This window comes from Somniosus microcephalus, chromosome 27 (assembly GCF_052327205.1).
Source record: "Somniosus microcephalus isolate GS21.2 chromosome 27, FLI_Smic_1.0, whole genome shotgun sequence".
Lineage (NCBI taxonomy): Eukaryota > Metazoa > Chordata > Chondrichthyes > Squaliformes > Somniosidae > Somniosus > Somniosus microcephalus.
This window is the reverse complement of record NC_141013.1, coordinates 24,776,725-24,795,410: the sequence shown is the minus strand read 5'-3', so window position 1 is coordinate 24,795,410 and position 18,686 is coordinate 24,776,725. Positions and strand designations below refer to the sequence as shown.

Genomic DNA, 18,686 nt, shown 5'->3' with positions numbered 1-18,686 from the left:
CGTTGCCATCTGGTATCTTGGCCATTCATCATGTGTGAACCTTGATAGTAAGTGTCAGCAGGCTACATGAAAGAATCATCACAGCCAAGCCCGGTCTACACGAGTAACTGGATAGTGATCAGGCCTTCCCTACCCCACACCCCCAGCCCCAATCATAGGAGCTCTTATCTGTAATTTTAATTACGCTATATATACTAAGCAGTTTGTCTTTTGGTTTCCAGCTCTTTGTTTAGTGATAGTGAAATGAAACTCGAGTAGCTTGTTAAAAGCAGGAATTGGCAATGAGTTGCAGGAGATCGGATGACACAAGGGATCTGTTTCTAATTTGTGGACTGTTCTGATTATAACTAGGAGAAACTTGGTCCTTCTGTGGCATTGGCCGACTATTGACTCACCATCTGGAGTTAATGAAATTATTGAGACCACATCAATAAGGTTTGGCGCACAAAGCCTTTGATCCCAGAATCAAGGCTGGCACTAGCGCTATTTCATAACTGAGCAGTTATTTCTGTTTGTAAAAGCTAAGAGGTATGCATATTTTGGACAGGCAAGAAAGTAGAAAAAAACAGATGCTGCTCACAAAATAGTCATAGTGCTCTTATTTAGAGCCAAGAGTGCTTAATATGTATAAACCTTGTTTCAGCAATGCACGAACTGTTTATGCTTGAAATTTTGTTTGGTAAATGTGGTATTAAAATAAGAGAATTTGGACTGCGATTCAGTGGAAGTGCCGCAGAAATGTTTTGGAGTCTCCTTTCCCTTTCCGCTGAAGTTTCAAGTGGTCAGAACTTGTAGGTGACTTTGGATGTCAAATATACGTGCGCTGCAGCTGACATTTAAGTTTTGCATTATAACTATCCAGTGCTTTCTCCTATTGATAAAGCACATCTTCTCAGTGAAGTTGCCTTTTTTCTTTAGTTTCCAGTTGACAGTGATGGATTAACCACCAGCCTGAGCATATGCTGTTTGTTTGTGCTACAAAGACACAAGTCACTAAACCTATTTTAAGCTAATGTATTTGAAGTGACACACAACAAAAATGTCTGTTTTAAACCTGAGTTGAGTTGTGCTGTTATGCTTTGTTTGGTTTTTTTTCTGGTCTGCCCCAGATCTGTGGATGCTGTCACTAGAAGTGTGCATTTGATGGGGAGGGGTGGGTTTTCTTGCTTCCCCAACACTTTCAAACTTGACCTGATGGTTGGCTGCTAGCCAGTTGAAAATGTTCGTACATCACCTCTTTTTGAAGCAAAGGTTTGTTGGGGGAACAACTGTCATTCCCTTGACATATTAAATGGGAATCTTTTTAAAAGCCACACAGCACTTGAAAGGTTGCTTGATATTGAAACTTAAGATCACACAGCAGGGTAGGGACCTGGATTACTTTTGGTTAACTTATAATACCAAAAGATTTATAAATGGAATTATGCAATGCGTTGATCTTCCTGTGTATCATCAGTACAAGAATTCCCTCTATCTGAAATGAATTTATTTGCTAAATCATTTGGGAATGCTCGATGTTACATAACTAAGTGGAAAAAAATAACCTGCAAATTGTTATTTGTTTAAATTAATTGAACCATGCGTCACCAAATTTTGCAAGAAAAACCGTCACTACTTGTACAGTTGACATTCTTATTTATTATAAGCCTGCTCTATATAAAAACACTAGCTTAATTTATCATCTGTTTTAACTTTTGTTCTGATCTTTGAGTGCCTAAACTTGAAGCCGAAAGCTGTAAAGTTTTTCAAACTTAAAATCAGCTTTATATTTTATTTTAATTTTTCTTCCTTCCTCCAGGTTTACGCACCTTCTCCCAACTCGGATGACTTCAACAGGGAGTCTCCTAATTACCCATCACCCAAACCACCCAGCAGCATGTTTGCCAGTACATTCTTTATGCAAGGCAAGTTGCAGTTCTTTAATCATTCTATAAAAACAGTCTGTGGGGGAAAAATGTACTTAGTAAAGAGCTATATAACACTGTAATTTGTGGTGGATGCGATTTCTGTATTGCTGGTCAACTCTGTACCTTTATAATTGCAGTGGTCGTTCCCAAATAAATTAAAACTTACTGAAATTTGGAAACATCAGTTTTATTAAAGCAAAGCTGTCATGTTCCACATCTATTTGTAATGAATTTGTTTCTTGCCCAAGATTGACCTCATAGTCTGCTAAGAATTATTACTCATGTTGCTCATGGGCTTGGTGTCATTGAAGGTCTTGATTGCGCACAATAACTTGTGTTTTTTCAGCTGTGGTCAGTAGGATTATATATTAAATGGAAAAGCTTAGATTTTTCTCTTTAAATTAAACTTTATTAATAAAACATCTCTTTTTTCCATTAGAAGGAAATCACAATTCTTCTGATCTTTGGAATTCATCAAATGGGATGCACCAGCCAAGCTATGGAGGAATGTTGGGGAGCTCCTCCTCTCACGTCTCTCAGTCTAGTGGTTATAGCAGTCTCCATACACATGATCGCTTGGTAAGAATAATTTGAGTATATTAATTAAATACACCTGCATGCGTTCTCGACATTGTCAAAAGCTGGTTAGATTTCGGGTATCTGTTGAAACATTTTGGGGATGAGGTGTGGAGAGGAGGTGCGGAGATCTCTGTATAAACATACAAAGGGATTATTCTACCTATTTTAATCATGCTTCAAAAATTAATTGCTTGGGACTTGAATAGAGATAAGTACCCAGAATTCCTACTGCATGCTCCTACACTCAGTAGACTGAATACAATTACAGCTTGCATTTATATCATGTCTTTAATGTAGAAAAACATCCCAAGGCACTTCATGAGGTTTTACACAAGAGACTTGGCAAAAGCATGTGGAATTGGAGGCAAACGATTTATATTTGTATGGAATTGGTTAGGAGGTAGGAGACGGAGCAGGGATAATGTGTATGTACTCCAATTGGCGGAATGTAACTAGTGGTGTCTCCCAGGGATTTGTACTGGGGCCTCAGCTTTTTACCATTTATCAATGAAGGAATAGAGCTACATATTCAAGTTTGCTGGCGACACTAAGTTAAGTGGCACAGTAAGTCGTGTAGATGGGAGCAGAAAGTTAACAATGTCACATTGATAGATTAAGTGAGTGGGCAAAACTGTGGCATGCGGAGTTCAATGTGGAGAAGTAGGACGTCATCCAATTTGGGCCCAAGAAAGATAGATCCGAGTATTTTGTAAATGGTGAGAAGCTAGGAACTGTGAAGGATCAGAGAGATTTAGGGTTGCATCGACAGAAATCACTAAAAGCTAGTGGACTGGTACAAAACTTATGAGGAAAGATTGCACAGACTAGGCTTGCATTCCCTTAAATATAGAATATTAAGGGTTAATCTAACTGAGGTGTTTAAGATAATTGAAGGATTTGATAAGGTAGCTAGAGAGAAACTATTTCCTATAGTGGCCGAGTCCAGAACAAGTGGACATAAACTTAAAATTAGAGATGTTCTAGACAATGTCAAAAGCTAGGCTGTTCAAGGGTGAAGTCAGGAAGCACATTCTCACACAAAGGGTAGTGGAAATCTGGAACTCTCTTCCCCCAAAAAGTTGAGGCTGGGGGGCCAATAGAAAATTTCAAAACTGAGATCGATAGATTTTTGTTCTGCAAGGGTATTAAGGGATATGGAACCAAGGTGGATAAATGGAGTTACTTGAGATACAGATCAGCCAAGATCTAATTGAATGGCAGAGCAGACTCAAGGGGTTGAAAGGCCTACTTTTGCCCCTGTGTTCCTGGTTTCATAGAGGTGTAATCAGATAAAAAATAGTCAAGTCAAAAGAGCAGATATTAGGAGGGACGTTTGGTAAAAGAGGTGGGTTTTAAGGGGATTCTTGAAGGAGGAGTGGGAGGTGGAGCAGCAGTGTGGTTTATGGAGGGAATTCCAGAGCATTGGGTCCAGACTGAATGCATGGTTGCCAATGGTGGGGTGAATGGAAGTGGGTGCACAAGAGGCCCGAGTCGGAGGATTGGTGAGTATTGGTGGGGGAGGTGCGGGTTGCAGGGCTGGTGGCGGTTACAGTGAAAGGGTGAGGCAATGAACGGATTTAAACATCAGGCCAAGAATTTAAAATCTGAGGCATTGGGTGACTGGGAGTCGATGTAGATCAGTTAGTGGATGAGTGGGACTTGGTGTGGGATAGGCTGTGGGCAGATGAGTTTTGGATAGCTTTAGTGTAGTTTTCAAGTGTGTGTGTGTTAGTTATGAAGTCCCATCAGCTGAGAGAAAACACAGAATGCAAAGATGCGAGTCACATCTTGTAATTGTCCAGCTGAATTTGCGCTCCATTTATATGTGAACATTGTGCTCAGCGACAGTAGTAATTAGAACAGGAAGAGCAACTGGAAACAACAAATCTATTCTGCCCAGTTCCAAACAACAATTTGTTAAGAGCTACCTGAAGTGCAAGTGAGGCATCCATAAATAAGATGTAATTATCAAGCTTCGGAAAGTTCGATTTTTTTTTTTTTCTCCTAATGAGTAGGCTTGGGTTGAGGCTATTTAAATCGTTCTAAGTTACAACGAATGAATATCGGAATGAAAGAAAGGGTCTGTTATTTCTAGAGCTAGACAGCGGTGGTTTATATCTTGTTTCCTAAGGCTGTATGTGAATTAAAGCAATCCTGGAGAAGTGCAAAAAAAAATTGAGAACCATGTATAATTCTGCAATGATAGCAATATTTCCTTAATGCCTGCTATCTGCAGGAGTGTGGTTGCTGGCAACTATTTCAGAATGGAGATCACAGATATGGAAATGCAATGGGCTGCATAAATTCATTCTACTTCTCCATTTCAGAATCCTAATGTGAATGGCAAAGGCCAAGTCAGATAGACTAAGTTGTAACCTTCATTTATCTAGGATGCATCCAATTTGAAAAGGGCACCACTTTCATTAAAAAGTGTTTGGCAAACTTTTTTTTAATTATTTGGGGAGAGTAAAGAGCTGGAAGAGCCAATTTAATCACGATGATGCCTTTGACAGGTGGTTATGCATTTTGTTGTGATATAAGCAAATCATGTGTTTCGCAAGCTGTCCCTTTTGGTTTACAAACGCTTTCCCTTTAACCTCAAGATTACTGTTTTGGTCTTTAGATTCTGGTTGTAGGACAATGATGTCTTAAATTTTCTTTCTTTGAAAGTTATCTTATTCCTTGATTATTGAATATTGCTTGATTACTAAATGTTATGAAATAAATGACCTATAACCCTCTGTGCTCTTCAAAGGCACTAAGACTGTTAAATATCAGACATTCAGTTACATTACCTGATTTCTGATTTGATTATAATGAAGAGCTTTTGATTTGCTGTTGCACTGAGCAAGGTTTGTCCCTGCAGTTTAATTTCGATTCTGAAAGTAGAAGAAAACTGTTCTAGAGTGAATTTCAGAGACTTGGTTTACAGTGATATAAAATCATAGAAATGTTAGCACCGAAGGAGGCTGCTTGGCCCAGTGAGCCAGTGCTAGATTAGGGTGACCATATTTTCTAAACCGAATCTGCAGACACACAGGGTGGGAGCACAGCAAAGTAGGCGGGACGGAAAATGTCGGTGGCGTTGCGCAGTGTAGCGAGGCAAAACATTTTAGCAGCCTATATTTTAACAGTTGGACATATACAATACAAATGCAAAACAAATGTGCATATACAGGAAACTTTCGTTTAACCAGAGGTTAAATGTCCGGAAAGCTCTATCTACCGGCAAAATTCAGGAGCCGTTTCCTATAAGTTTTTTTTACTTCTCGTTGCTTTTTTTTTCTTCCAGTCAGGCTCTGCAAGGTCTAGCTGAAGCTGTTGCTTAGCTACAGAGACGCTTTTAAGCTGTGGCCGACTGTTTTGAAGCAACAGGGTTTGTTGATTCCTACGGAGCTCAAAAGCTCCATATGTTTTAACATTAGTGCTGGTTTGTACGGCAGTTTTGATGGTACGGCACCAGCTCGGTCCCGTCAGTGCCGGATATCAGAAAGTTTCCCGTAAATACTGCAGGTGTGATGTCACACTATTGAAGTGCATTCAGACACCTGAACAGCCACCCCCAAAAACCCGGCCCAGTGACTGAGGTCACTCCTGACTCACTCCCTCCTCCCAGGTGACTGAGATCACTCCTCCCCCCCAACCCCCGTGACTGAGGTCACACCTGACTTCCCCCCCCCCCCCCCCCCCTTGCAGGTGACTGAGGTCACTCCTGACCCCCACATTGTCTAGGATTAGCCCGGCTCCCCCTTCCCCCGGTGACCGTGCCCAGGCCCTCCCCCGTGGCCTCTCCCTCACCCGCTCCGGTTGCCGTGCTCCCAGGCTCCTCCGGCGCCGACAATCCATTTGCACGAGCCCAGCCGGAAACCCAAACCACCGGCACATGCGCGGAAAGACCCCGCCCCGTCACACATGCGCAGTGAGTCACTCCGGCCATTATACAAGTTGTTTAATTTAACCTTGGAGCCACAAACTGACAGCTGCTCATGGGTACACTTTGGGGACCAGTTTTGTGAACCGGGGACATTGTTTGCCTAGGGACACAGTACATCATCCGGGGACTGTCCCCGGAAAACAGGGACGTATGGTCACCCTATGCTAGCTCCATGTCCGGGCTTTGTATTCTCATTTCCCTGCTCTATCCCAACAACGTTAAATATTTTAAATTTTCATATGTTTTCACTAATTCCCTCTTAAACTTGCATTTTTTAATTGTTATTGGTAGTTTTTTGGATAAACATTTGTATTAAATCTTTCTTTGGGAATGGAGGGTAAATGTTATAGTATTTAACTTTATGGGTACACTGCTCTCTCTCTGCTTCTCCCTCCCCCATGCGCCCCCCCCCCCCCCCCCCATATTTCCATATTTCTTATTTGACACCCGGTGAAACCAATTGTGGCCAGGTCCCATGGGATGAAGGGAATACATTTAATAACACACTGTGTTACTCAGGCTTCCATACTTAAATGTGTTTTAATGGTGAAATCCATTCCTGATATGTGCATGCAGTGAAAATAGTAGTACATTTTGATGTCACTGTTTTGCCTGTTCACTTAGAAGTTTCTAATTGAAGAAAATACTTTGCCCTTTTTGATTTTATCTGAGTTTTAAAAATAAAATTTAAAATTGCCGTGTATATTTCACTCTGGGTGGGGGGTGGAGTGAGGGAAAGACCTGATCTGGTGTTGAAGATTTATACGGGCCCTCTCGCTAAAGTAAACACTGCCCAGATAACCCTGATTGTGAACTTCCTGTGCACATTGTTTGGGGATGAATTCACATCCAGCAACACTGCAGCGTTATTAGTGGTGCTAGACTGCCGGATTGCTTTTCTGTACTGTTTGAAGTATCTATTCTGATCAGTTCACTTATCACCACCTTCTCTCTCTCTCTCTCTCTCTCTCTCTCTCTCTCTCTCTCTCTTTCCCTCTTTCCCCCCCCCCCCACCTTCCCTCAACATGATTAACAAGCTATAGTGTGAACAGTATATAGAAATAAAGTGGCTTCAATTCAGTTCAGCATAGTTTTCTATTGTGCCATTTTTTTCCAGTGTCTGCTCATTTTGAGCTGTGTTGATTGACAAATAATGTGGTCATGTAGCTTTCTATGCGGCTAACCGTACCACAGTAACTTGTTCACTATCGCTGTGTATAGGCTTGATGATTGACAATCAAGACCTGCTGATTTTTCAAAGTAACTGGTGCAGTTCAGTTTTGTTTCCATTAAGTGTCTTTAACGTGCTTTGAGTATTTACCATGTAATCAGATGTCCTCCTAGTAAAAAGGTGGTTTGTCAACATGTTCTTTTTATTTATATATACCAAGTAGTTCTGTTAAGATTTAGCGCAGCTTAACATGAGCTTTTTCTGTGCCAAATAGGAATCGATATTAAGCAGGTTCTGCTGTAATTATTTGACTTCTTATCCAGGGTTGTTATTTGGTGTTTTTATTTTTATAGAACTATCCACCACATTCAGTTTCACCTCCAGACATCAACCCCAGTCTTCCCCCAATGTCTAGCTTCCATCGAGGGAGTACCAGCTCCCCTTATGTTGCAGCCTCACACACACCACCAATCAATGGATCAGAAAACCTTTTGGGTATGTTATAAGAAAACATTGACTTCCACACCCGAGTGGAAAGTAGTAATCAGTTAGTTAGTAAAAATTATGTTGCATAACTTGCAACTAAAAAATTGCAACTTTGTTCCTTAGCATTAATTCATAAATTTCATATCGCGCAATAAATATGCGGATATATGGAACAAAATTTTTATTCAAGTGCAAAAAAGTGTTGAACTTTTGAATAATCGAAGTGTTTTATGCTCCAATTATATTGTGTATAGGGAACAGAGGAAATGCAGCTGGGGGTTCACAGACAGGTGATGCACTTGGAAAAGCTTTGGCATCTGTGAGTACTGAATCAAACCTTTTAGCATCTTTTAAAAACTTACACTTGCCCAAAGTAGTTTAAAAAAAAAAAAAAAAAAACATTTTGATGAGTAGCATAATTTCATGGGGAACTAAAAAAAAAACCCTCGCACTTTTGATTTTTAGCCAAAATACTGGCCAAGTGCAGTTCATCATCAACACTAATGTGCGCTGATTTAACCCTTTGAGAACAGCAGTGATATTTCTGCACAAAAATCAGAACACTTCAGAAATTTAAATGAGCGCATTTGCAAGTACAGGTATATTAGAAAATGCACACATTTTGAAAGCTGCAAGGGACATTCAGTACTCAAAGGGTTAACTAACATTTCCAGTGTAATTTTATCGCATTTGTATTTTTACTGTTTTCTAATTTGAGTTCTCTTTCAAATTTGCATTAATTCAGTAGTTTAACTTTTTTTCAAAAAGGCACACTTGCTGGTAGGTTGTAATATGGACAAGCTTGCAGTAAAACCTAGAACAACTACTTTAATATTGTCCAAAAGTGGTACTGTAGCTGTTTTGTTGCATCAGATAGAATAAAGTCCCTCTGCTAGTATTTAAGCTACGGTACTTAAATGTTCACAAATACTAAGCCATACATAATCCAAAACGATAGTTGTTGTTGGAATACAGAAAAAGGAAGTATCAGATGACCGTTTTGAAGCTTTAATGTGCTGCTTTTGTCTGTTGTCTGGGAAACCTTGCTTTTTGATCACATTCTAAGCTTTGAAGATCTATCCTGGAAAGAATCAGGAGTGACACTTTGAAAGTTAGACCAGAGGCCAGAAAGAGGGGGCTTGCTGTTTTAAAAAATAATTAAGTATTATAAGACATTTTGTTGAAATCATGTTGCTAATAGAAAAGGCAAGAATGCATGCCATATTTGCAGCATTAATAATTTGGGTATTTTTTAGATTTGGACTCCCTAAGTACTTATAACAGCTGTGAACGTTTTTACAGGTAGTTGTGGGTTATTAAAAATGAAGCCTATTGAATATGCTGGCAGTGCTTTTGCTGTGCTGCACAGCCTGATAAGTCATTGAATGAATCAACACACATACAGATGATATAGTTTGTGTTTATAGTATTACTTCAATGGAGGCGGCTTTTCATTTTTAAATATACCATTTCGACTTCACACATGATTTAAAAACTGCATGATGAAAATTGTATGTTGATCTTGTTTATGAAGTATTACCTAGAAATGTAAATTTATAATGCTACCACCTATGCTGGGGCGTACTTAAAAAAGAAATTAGGAGGGCGAGGAGGGGCCATGAAATAACACTGGCGAGCAAAATAAAGGAAAATCCTAAGATGTTTTATAAGTATATTAAGGGCAAGAGGATAACCAGGGAAAGGATAGGGCCCATTAGGGACCAAAGTGGCAATCTGTGTGTAGAGCCAGATGAGGTAGGCGGGGTTTTAAATGAATTTTTTGCATCTGTGTTCACTATGGAGAAAGACAATGCAGACATAGAAATCGGGCAAGGGGACTGTGACATACTTGAACATATTAGCATCGAGAGGGAGGAGGTGCTAGCGGTTTTAGCAGGCCAAAAAGTGGATAAATCCCCAGGCCCGGACGAGATGTATCCCAGGCTGCTGTGGGAGGCAAAGGAGGAGATTGCAGGGGCTCTGACACAAATTTTCAGAACCTCTCTGGCCACAGGGGATGTACCAGAGGACTGGAGAACAGCTAACGTAGTACCATTATTCAAGAAGGGTAGCAGGGATAAACCAGGGAATTACAGGCCAGTGAGCCTAACATCTGTGGTAGGGAAATTATTGGAAAAAATTCTGAGGGACAAAATTAGTCTCCACTTGGAGAGGCAAGGATTAATCGGGGATAGTCAGCATGGCTTTGTCAAGGGTAAATCATGTCTGACAAATCTGATTGAATTTTTCGAGGGGGTGACTAGGGGGGTGGATGAGGGAAATGCTGTGGATGTGGTTTACATGGACTTCAGTAAAGCTTTTGACAAAGTCCCGCATAGGAGACTGGTCAAGAAGGTAAGAGCCCATGGGATCCAGGGTGCCTTGGCGCGTTGGATCCTAAACTGGCTGAGTGGCAGGAGGCAGAGGGTGATGGTCGAAGGTTGCTTTTGTGACTGGAAGCCTGTGTCCAGTGGGGTACCTCAGGGATCGGTGCTGGGTCCCTTGTTGTTTGTGATCTACATAAATGATTTGGATGAGAATGTAAAAGGGATGATCAGTAAGTTCGCAGATGACACAAAAATTGGTGGGGTGGTAAATTGCGAGGAGGAAAGCCTCAGGCTACAGGACGATATAAACGGGTTGGTCAGATGGGCGGAAAAGTGGCAAATGGAATTTAACCCTGAAAAGTGCGAGGTGATGCATTTTGGACGGACAAATAAGGCAAGGGAATACACAATGAGTGGTGGGACCCGAGGAAGTACAGAGGGTCAGAGGGACCTTGGTGTACATGTACATAGATCCCTGAAGGCAGCGGAACAGGTAGATAAGGTGGTTAAAAAGGCATATGGGATACTTGCCTTCATTAGCCGAGGCATAGAATATAAGAGCAGGGAGGTTATGATGGAGCTGTACAAAACGCTGGTGAGGCCACAGCTGGAGTACTGTGTGCAGTTCTGGTCGCCTCACTATAGGAAGGATGTGATTGCTTTGGAGAGGGTGCAGAGAAGATTCACCAGGATGTTACCTGGGATGGAGCGCCTCAGCTATGAAGAGAGGCTGGACAGGCTGGGGTTGTTTTCCTTGGAGCAAAGAAGGCTGAGGGGGGACCTGATTGAGGTGTACAAAATGATGAGGGGCATAGATAGGGTAGATAAAGAGGAACTTTTCCCCTTAGTAGGGGGGTCAATAACAAGGGGGCATAGATTCAGGGTAAGGGGCAGGAGATTTAGAGGGGATTTGAGGAGGAACTTCTTCACTCAGAGGGTGGTTGGAATGTGGAACTCAATGCCTGAAAGGGTGGTAGAGGCAGGAACCCTTACAACATTCAAGAAGCATTTGGATGAGCACTTGAAATGCCATTGCATACAAGGCTATGGACAAAATGCTGGAAAATGGGATTAGACTGGACAGGGATGGATGGGCGGTGCAGACACGATGGGCCGAAGGGCCTCTTTCTGTGCTGTAAAACTCTATGACTCTATGCTGACTCGGTTTTCAAAATAAGAAATGGTGTGTAAGCAGTTCTAGATCCCCAGTGCTAAAGTTTTCAAAACTTGTGCTTGTGACTGTATAAATTAAAGTTCAGCAATTTGCTGAGATTAAAAATTCTGATCTAAGAAGCAAAGCTGAAAGTTGAGCACTTGTTTTCACTCGGTTCTTCTGCACTGTTGATTTTTCTTTTGCTTCTTGCTGACTTTCTTCCCTCATCTCCTGAAGGTGTTGACTGCTTGCTGGGGCACTGACTATCATCTGGTACCTCGCGCAAGTGGCCATTATTGACACTTGAGCCTTCGTACTAAGTCTCTGTATGCTATTTGATAGCCAAGCCTCACATGGCTTCCTCATGTGCACACCCAGCAAAGGTTGCGATCCGGATTAGATGATTTCCTCTTTGCTAATTCAGGGGCTCTGAAGCTCATTCTAATGCTCCTACTGCTGACCCTGGCTACGTTCCACATAGATTGATGAAGGATCCTAGGGCCCCCTTGGTCTGTGTGGATCACTGAGCCATCGAGGAGGATTTTTCGAATAGATTTGACTGTTACTGATGACTCGGTTCAACATTGGTCCATGTCGGTTTGGCACATTGTCTAGAGAAAGTGGCTTTGTCATAAAGGCATAAAGACTTTTTAGGATAAAACGGACAGAAGAAGACATTTATTTACTTTGTTCAATATATTGACAATGCTGAAAATTGTAAACTCTGATTTCTCATGACCTTTAATGACAATTCATGCATATGTGAGAAAAATTGGACTATAATGGAGAACTGAAGATTTTCCATCGCACTTCTGAAATGAGTGTTGGCTTAATGGATATTTGGTCCTGTGACTTCTGTGGTCACCTACCATATATATTGTTGAAAAATTGCCAAACCAATTTATTGAATTTAAGTAACTATTCTCTCTCCTCCCCCAACTACTTACTGTTGAAAGTGTGAGGTTAGATTGTTGTAGAACACTGAGCTAACCAAGAATATATTTACACAATCTGGTGAAAGTAATATGAATAGTATCATTTGTGTCAGAAGATAATGCAGTCTTGTCTAATTCGTCTAAGCTATTGTGCTCCATTTGGTTCTGTTCGTTTACTCTCAACATTTATTCAGAACTGTTGGCAAATGATTGGTAGGTGGGGTGGAAATTTTTATTTCAGTAAATATATATCCTGATTGAACAATATCATAATGCTGTTTCAAAACCTCCATCGCAAATTAGCGTTTGCATGTTATTTGTAGACCGTATGATTTGTTTATATTGCTATTTAAATGATACTGCTGTTTAACGAAACACACATTTACTTGCTTCAGCTTCATGATTGTAAAACACTAACTCTGTATACAGTGCATGTATTCAAATTTTGTTAATTTAAAATATGTTTTTGAAACGTGAGGTGAGAGATGTCACTTTGGGGAAATCACCTGAAGTCAACATCAAGCTTCACTCCCACTCGGACCTCACCGTCCTTGGCCTCTTGTATTGTTCCACGGAAGCTCAACGTAAACTCGAGGAACAGCACCTCATCTTCCGATTAGGCACTCTGCAGCCTTCCGGACTCAATATCGAGTTCAACAATTTCAGATCATAAGCTCGGCCCCCATTTCATTTTCTCTTGTAATTGTTCCACTCCTTTCCCCCCCCCCCCCCCCCTTTTTGTTTCTCTCTCACACCTGGCAGCTATCTTTTGCCCTGCCAGTACACTTTACACCTAATCCCAGCCTATTACTATCTCGTCTAGCTTCTAATCTCTTTTACTGCTTTTGTTTCTTTTATTCTTTTGTCCGATCGCAGCCCTGCCTCCGATCTAGTTTCTTTTCTTTCCAGTTTTGAAGAAGGGTCCAACCCGAAACGTCAACTCAAATTTCTCTCCACGGATGTTGCCTGACCTGAGTTTTTCCAGCATTTTCTGTTGTTATTTAAGCTTTCTCAGGCCAGGTTATGGCAATGGGTAAGTGGGTGTAAAGTAAGTGGTAACTGGTGCAGTAATAAGTGATGTCCTTTTGCATTGATGCTAAGTGGTTTTGGGTGCATTTCAATTTCAGTTTGAGTTGCCACAGAGTGCAGTATACTCCAGCCTGAAGCTACTTTTAGCTTTACCTTCTCAAGGGCAGCTAGGGATGGGCAATAAATGCTAGCCTTGCCAGTGACACCCACATCCCATGAATGAATATATATTTTTTGAAAAATAAAATTCTTTGTTCTAACACTGTGTTGTAACTCCAGCTTCAAAAATCCACTTCTCCTGCACTGGTGTGATTTCCCCGCCTCCACCACGCTTTGATGGCAGCCATTTTTGACTCGTTTCTGTGAAATTGCACTTTAGTACCAGCACTCACTTAGAACATATTTGAAGTTGAAGCTACCCCACGTTATTTCCTGTAGGAACCTTACAGTTGTCAGCAAGTCATTAGTCTGGGTTAGTTTTGAACAGAGGTGAAAAGGCATTTTGCTAACCCACTGCACCACCCAGTCCCTACCTTTTGCTTCCCCCCCCCCCCCCCCCGACATCTATTGTCATTTGAAAGAAAGTGAATTGCTAAAATAATTTGTAACCTGCTCCAAAAGCGAGTGCTCTGTGAATCAAGCAAGGTAATTTTTCTTCAAATTGTTGACTGAATAAGTTCGGTAGTGTGAAAGGTTTATAAATTGGCTCATGGAGGAAAGGCCAGGACATAAAGGTGTACTCTCACTGGTGGGTGGGCTTTGGTTGCCACAGTAACACGATTCTGTCATCCTGTGTTGCTTGGCAGAAGCAGCCAGGTTATTCCATAAATCATTTCTGTCATAGCTGATGGTGATGTATTCCATCTGCTCTATCAGTACATACCACACACTGCAAAGTACAGATCCCTTGTTTCAGTCCATCTGTTTTTCCTGACTTTACGCAATTGTTTCAACATTAAATTTGTAACGCTGAAGTTTTCTGAGAAAAAGAAAACATCTGTTTTAAATTATCAAGTGAGTAAAATATGTTTCGCATCCAGCAGCAAATAATTTTCTGCTGAACAGAATTGATTCATTTTTATACATATGTTCCAAAAAAAAGCAGTTCCATGTATCATGCCTGTCTAGGTCTTTCAGGATTGAATTACTTTAGAGACTTGAAGATTGAATTTTGGAGATGGATTTCTTTTTTTTGAGCGTTTACATACTAATTTTGTAAACAAGGTCATTTGATAAAGGAAGATACAGGAAACTTTGGTTTATCCGGAGGTTGTGTGCCCGGAAACCTTGATCTAACAGCAGAAGTCAGCAGCCGTTTTGGTTAGGTTTTTTTTCTTCTAGCATTTTTTTAAACAGTCAGGCTCTGGAAAGCGTCTCTGTAGCTTAGCAACAGCTTCAGAGATGCTTCCAAGGTACGGGCCGAGTGTTTACAAGCTGTTGCTAAGCAACAGTGTTTGTTGTCCGATACGGAGATGAAAACCTCCTATCCTTCAACATTAGCGCTGGTCTATCCGGAAGTTTTGATAGATCGGCAGCAGCTTGGTCCCGTCGGTGCCGGATAGCAGAACTTTTCCTGTATATGGAAATAATTGATTAATATTAATTTGATCTCCTCATGTGTTGGAGAGCAAATAGTGTCATTTTGAACACCAGACCAAAATTTCCACGCCCAGCTTCATGCTAAGTGTGGAAATTGAGTATTTAGCAAATTGTGTACGTAAGAGTCTGAAACTATATCTAGAGAAAGAGAAATTCAAAGATGGTTACTATGCCTACTATCATAAAGGCCAATTTACGAGATTGGCTTTGTGCCGTGGAATACCAGGGTGCTGTTTTCCAAATGATCGGGCAATACTTGATGGTCAGGGTTGGGTATCTGTTAGCACTACAAGGCTGGCCTCTGAGTTTTTAATCATCTTAACCATCTTTGGCGCAACCCACTTGCATCTCTGGAAGTTCTTCATGTATCTCCATTTCGATGACTGGTTGGTAACATTCCTTCCTTGCATTTCATGGGAGCCAAGTTTGATTTTTTTTTTCCTTTTAATTTTTTGGGCGACATAGTTATGAGAATCAAGGACATTATCCTGGAAGGTATTTGGGTATGTAAACCATCTACGTAATTTACTCTTGATGAATCCATGATTGGAGAGCGGGTAAACAGAGGCAAGTGAAAACATGGGTTGGTGGCTGTTAAAAGAAGAAAATTGCATCTCTTGACCTCTGCACTTGATGGCATAACTCACATAGAATCATAGAAATTTACGGCACAGAAGGAGGCCATTCGACCCATCGTGTCTGTGCCGGACGCAAGAGCCTAATCCCACTTTCCAGCTCTTGGTCCATAGCCTTGTGTGTTACGGCACTTCAAGCGTATATCCATTTACTTTTTAAATGCCATGAGGGTTTCTGCCTCTACCACCCTTTCAGGCAGTGACTTCCAGACCCCCACCACCCTCTTGGGTGAAAAAAGTTCTCCTCAACTCCCCTCTAATCCTGCCAATTACTTGAAATATATGCCCCCTGGTTATTGACCACTCTGCTAAGGGAAATTGGTCAACAACAGCAGCAACTTGTATTTATATAGAATATTTTGCTATTGTATTAGTGTTTGGTTCACTGCCACATCTCTTCTAGGAATGCCCACCTTGAAGTTCTGCTCTTCTCTCCAATGGGATTTCCGTTTGTCTCTTCAACCTTGTTCATCTTCATTGCTTTCTGTTTCATGATTTGATCAGGTAACTACTCCTGCCTCTCACCCCATCACAGACCGTCCCTTTTGTTCTTTCCTCCCCCCCCCCCCCCCTTTCCCTGCCTCTGCACCTGCTTAACATCTGTTACATCTCTAACTTTCTCCAGTTCTGACGAAGAGTAACAGACCTGAAACGTTACGTCTGTTTCTCTCTCTACAGATGCTGCCTGACCTGCTGAGTGTTTCCAGCATTTTCTGTTATTTCAGATTTCCAGCATCTACAGTATTTTGCTACTGTATTTATATAGCGCCTTTAACGTAGTAAAACGTCCCAAGGTGCTTCACAGGAGTATTAAAAGACAAAAAATTTGACACCGAGCCACATAAGGAGAAATTAGGGCAGGTGACCAAAAGCTTGGTCAAAGAGGCATTTTTATCTCACCGCTCTAGTCTAATGGACAGTATAAAACATGTCTATTGTAAAGTTTATAATCAAGCTAGGATTGTAAAATCTGACTTCTTCTGGATGTCATAAAACTAGATGATTGCATAGTCCATCTTCCAGATGATATTCCTAGGTGATTGAGTAGGTGCCATGAACCTGAAAGCTGCCTATATTTACATACCCATCATAGAGAACCGCAGAACGTTTTGGAGTTTCCAGGTGGCAAGCATGTGTAAACAGTACAGGATACAGCTGACCTTCCATGAACCTTTAGCTCGCACATGCTGTGTATGCTGTATATCTGTGCAATACATAGATGATCATCGTGTCTGCCCAGGGTTGTGGGAGGACGAATCAACCAGACAGAGTAATAACATTTAAATGTGCTATTGCCATTTTTAATATACAGTCTTGCAGACTAAATATAAACTGAGTTTCTTGATTCACAAACATTGAGAATTGCCACTTCAAAATGGGAATGGATTTACGTTTCTCAAAAAATTCAGACATCTTAATTTTGTGAATTGTTGTATTATCAGACCAACCTCTCTCTCTGCTGGATGTTGGATTGAGCAATATTGCCTATAATTTTTTTGGGGCCACGCGGCCCCTTTTACAGGCTGCGTGGCCCATTCAAAAATCCGCACATATGCGGCTTTTGCATTTAAGATCCGGCTGCGCGGATCTTCCAGAGCGCTATGCAGCCGCGCAACTTAAAGGGAACACTGGTGGTAAGCACTATAGTCACATGTCAGGATTTTTGACGTTTCTTTTCTTCAAGGAAAGGATTTTGGGATTGAGTTATATTTAAAGGCTGTGTTTTAAAACCAGGTAAATTCACAAAAGAAAGGCTGCAGGTACTGAAGAATATGTATTAAAGCCAGACGAGCCAGCTTGCGAAATGTCGCACTGTTTATTTCAAACTGATATTGGAGGACCAATTGTCTCATCTGAGGCCAGGATGACCAAGGACATTAAACACCCATTATGGTGAGGATGTTTCCATTCATGTGGGCACAACTTGAGGTGTTTGCAGAGAATATACCCCTTGGAGAGGGAGTAATTGGTTTAGTTGACAGGCCTGCTGGTGAGCTGCTGCACGGAAAACCCAGAAATTCGGGTCGGGGGCTTCCCGCGGGTGCAAGCCCCCGACCTGCACTTACCTTGCGCGCCGGCAGTTGAGCTGTAGGGCCCCGTGGAATTCCGATCCGGGGCCTGGCCCAGCTGCCGGCGCGCAGTGCTTGTGTGTCCCAGGGGCGCAGTTAGTTCGATGTGTCCCCTGGGATCACGTGGGCCATGGGCAGCCAATCGGAGCAGGGAATGCTCCATTCATAAGTATAGACAGGAAAACCTGTCAAGACTTACAAATACTACGGCCCCAAAATAGCAGAAACCGTCAAATAATTTTTTTTTTAAATCACACTTTTTAAATAAACTATAAATTACATTAAATAACTATTTTAAACAATAATTTAAATTTTTGAAAAAAATAATTTTATATTCTAACAGGGCTAAAAATAAGCTTACCTTGCTTTAAAGTATTTAAATCAAATCAACTTTTATTGTCATTGTTAGTGCACAAGTGCAGTACAACGAAATGTAGGCTTGCGGCTCCCGAGAGTGTACAATTTGGATTAGGACACTTAAACATTTCAACATACATTTGTACATATATATTAGCATAAATATGACCATAATAAAGTGCATCGGCAGATGTGCAGGCTTTAGTGTTTATTTGTGGAGTTCAGTAGGATGACAGCCCTGGGAAAGAAGCTGTTCCTAAATCTGGTCGTACGGGTGCGAATGCATCTGTAGCGTCTTCCAGATGGTAGGAGGGCGAACAGACTGTGGCTGGGGTGGGTAGGGTCTTTGATGATGGACTGTGCCCTCCGTAGGCAGCGTTTCTGATATATATGTTCTATGGTCGGTAGCCGGGTGCCGGTAATGCGTTGGGCAGTTTTGACTACCCGCTGCAGGGCTTTCCGGTCATGGGAGCTACAGCTGCTGTACCATACCGTGACACAGTTT

General features: G+C 41.4%; 1 protein-coding gene across 17 annotated transcripts in view; it reads left to right on the top strand.

The window, feature by feature from the left end:
* Positions 1 to 18,686, top strand: part of tcf12 (transcription factor 12) — a 295,499-nt gene that overhangs the window by 197,143 nt on the left and 79,670 nt on the right. For 16 of the 17 annotated variants that reach the window (XM_085968734.1, XM_085968731.1, XM_085968732.1 and 13 more), the window contains 4 exons: positions 1,799 to 1,904; positions 2,347 to 2,486; positions 7,945 to 8,086; positions 8,332 to 8,396. In XM_085968734.1, coding sequence (XP_085824860.1) covers positions 1,799 to 1,904; positions 2,347 to 2,486; positions 7,945 to 8,086; positions 8,332 to 8,396 — 453 coding nt within the window. The remainder of the gene's footprint in view (positions 1 to 1,798; positions 1,905 to 2,346; positions 2,487 to 7,944; positions 8,087 to 8,331; positions 8,397 to 18,686) is intronic. The other variant, XM_085968738.1, reaches the window with a different exon arrangement.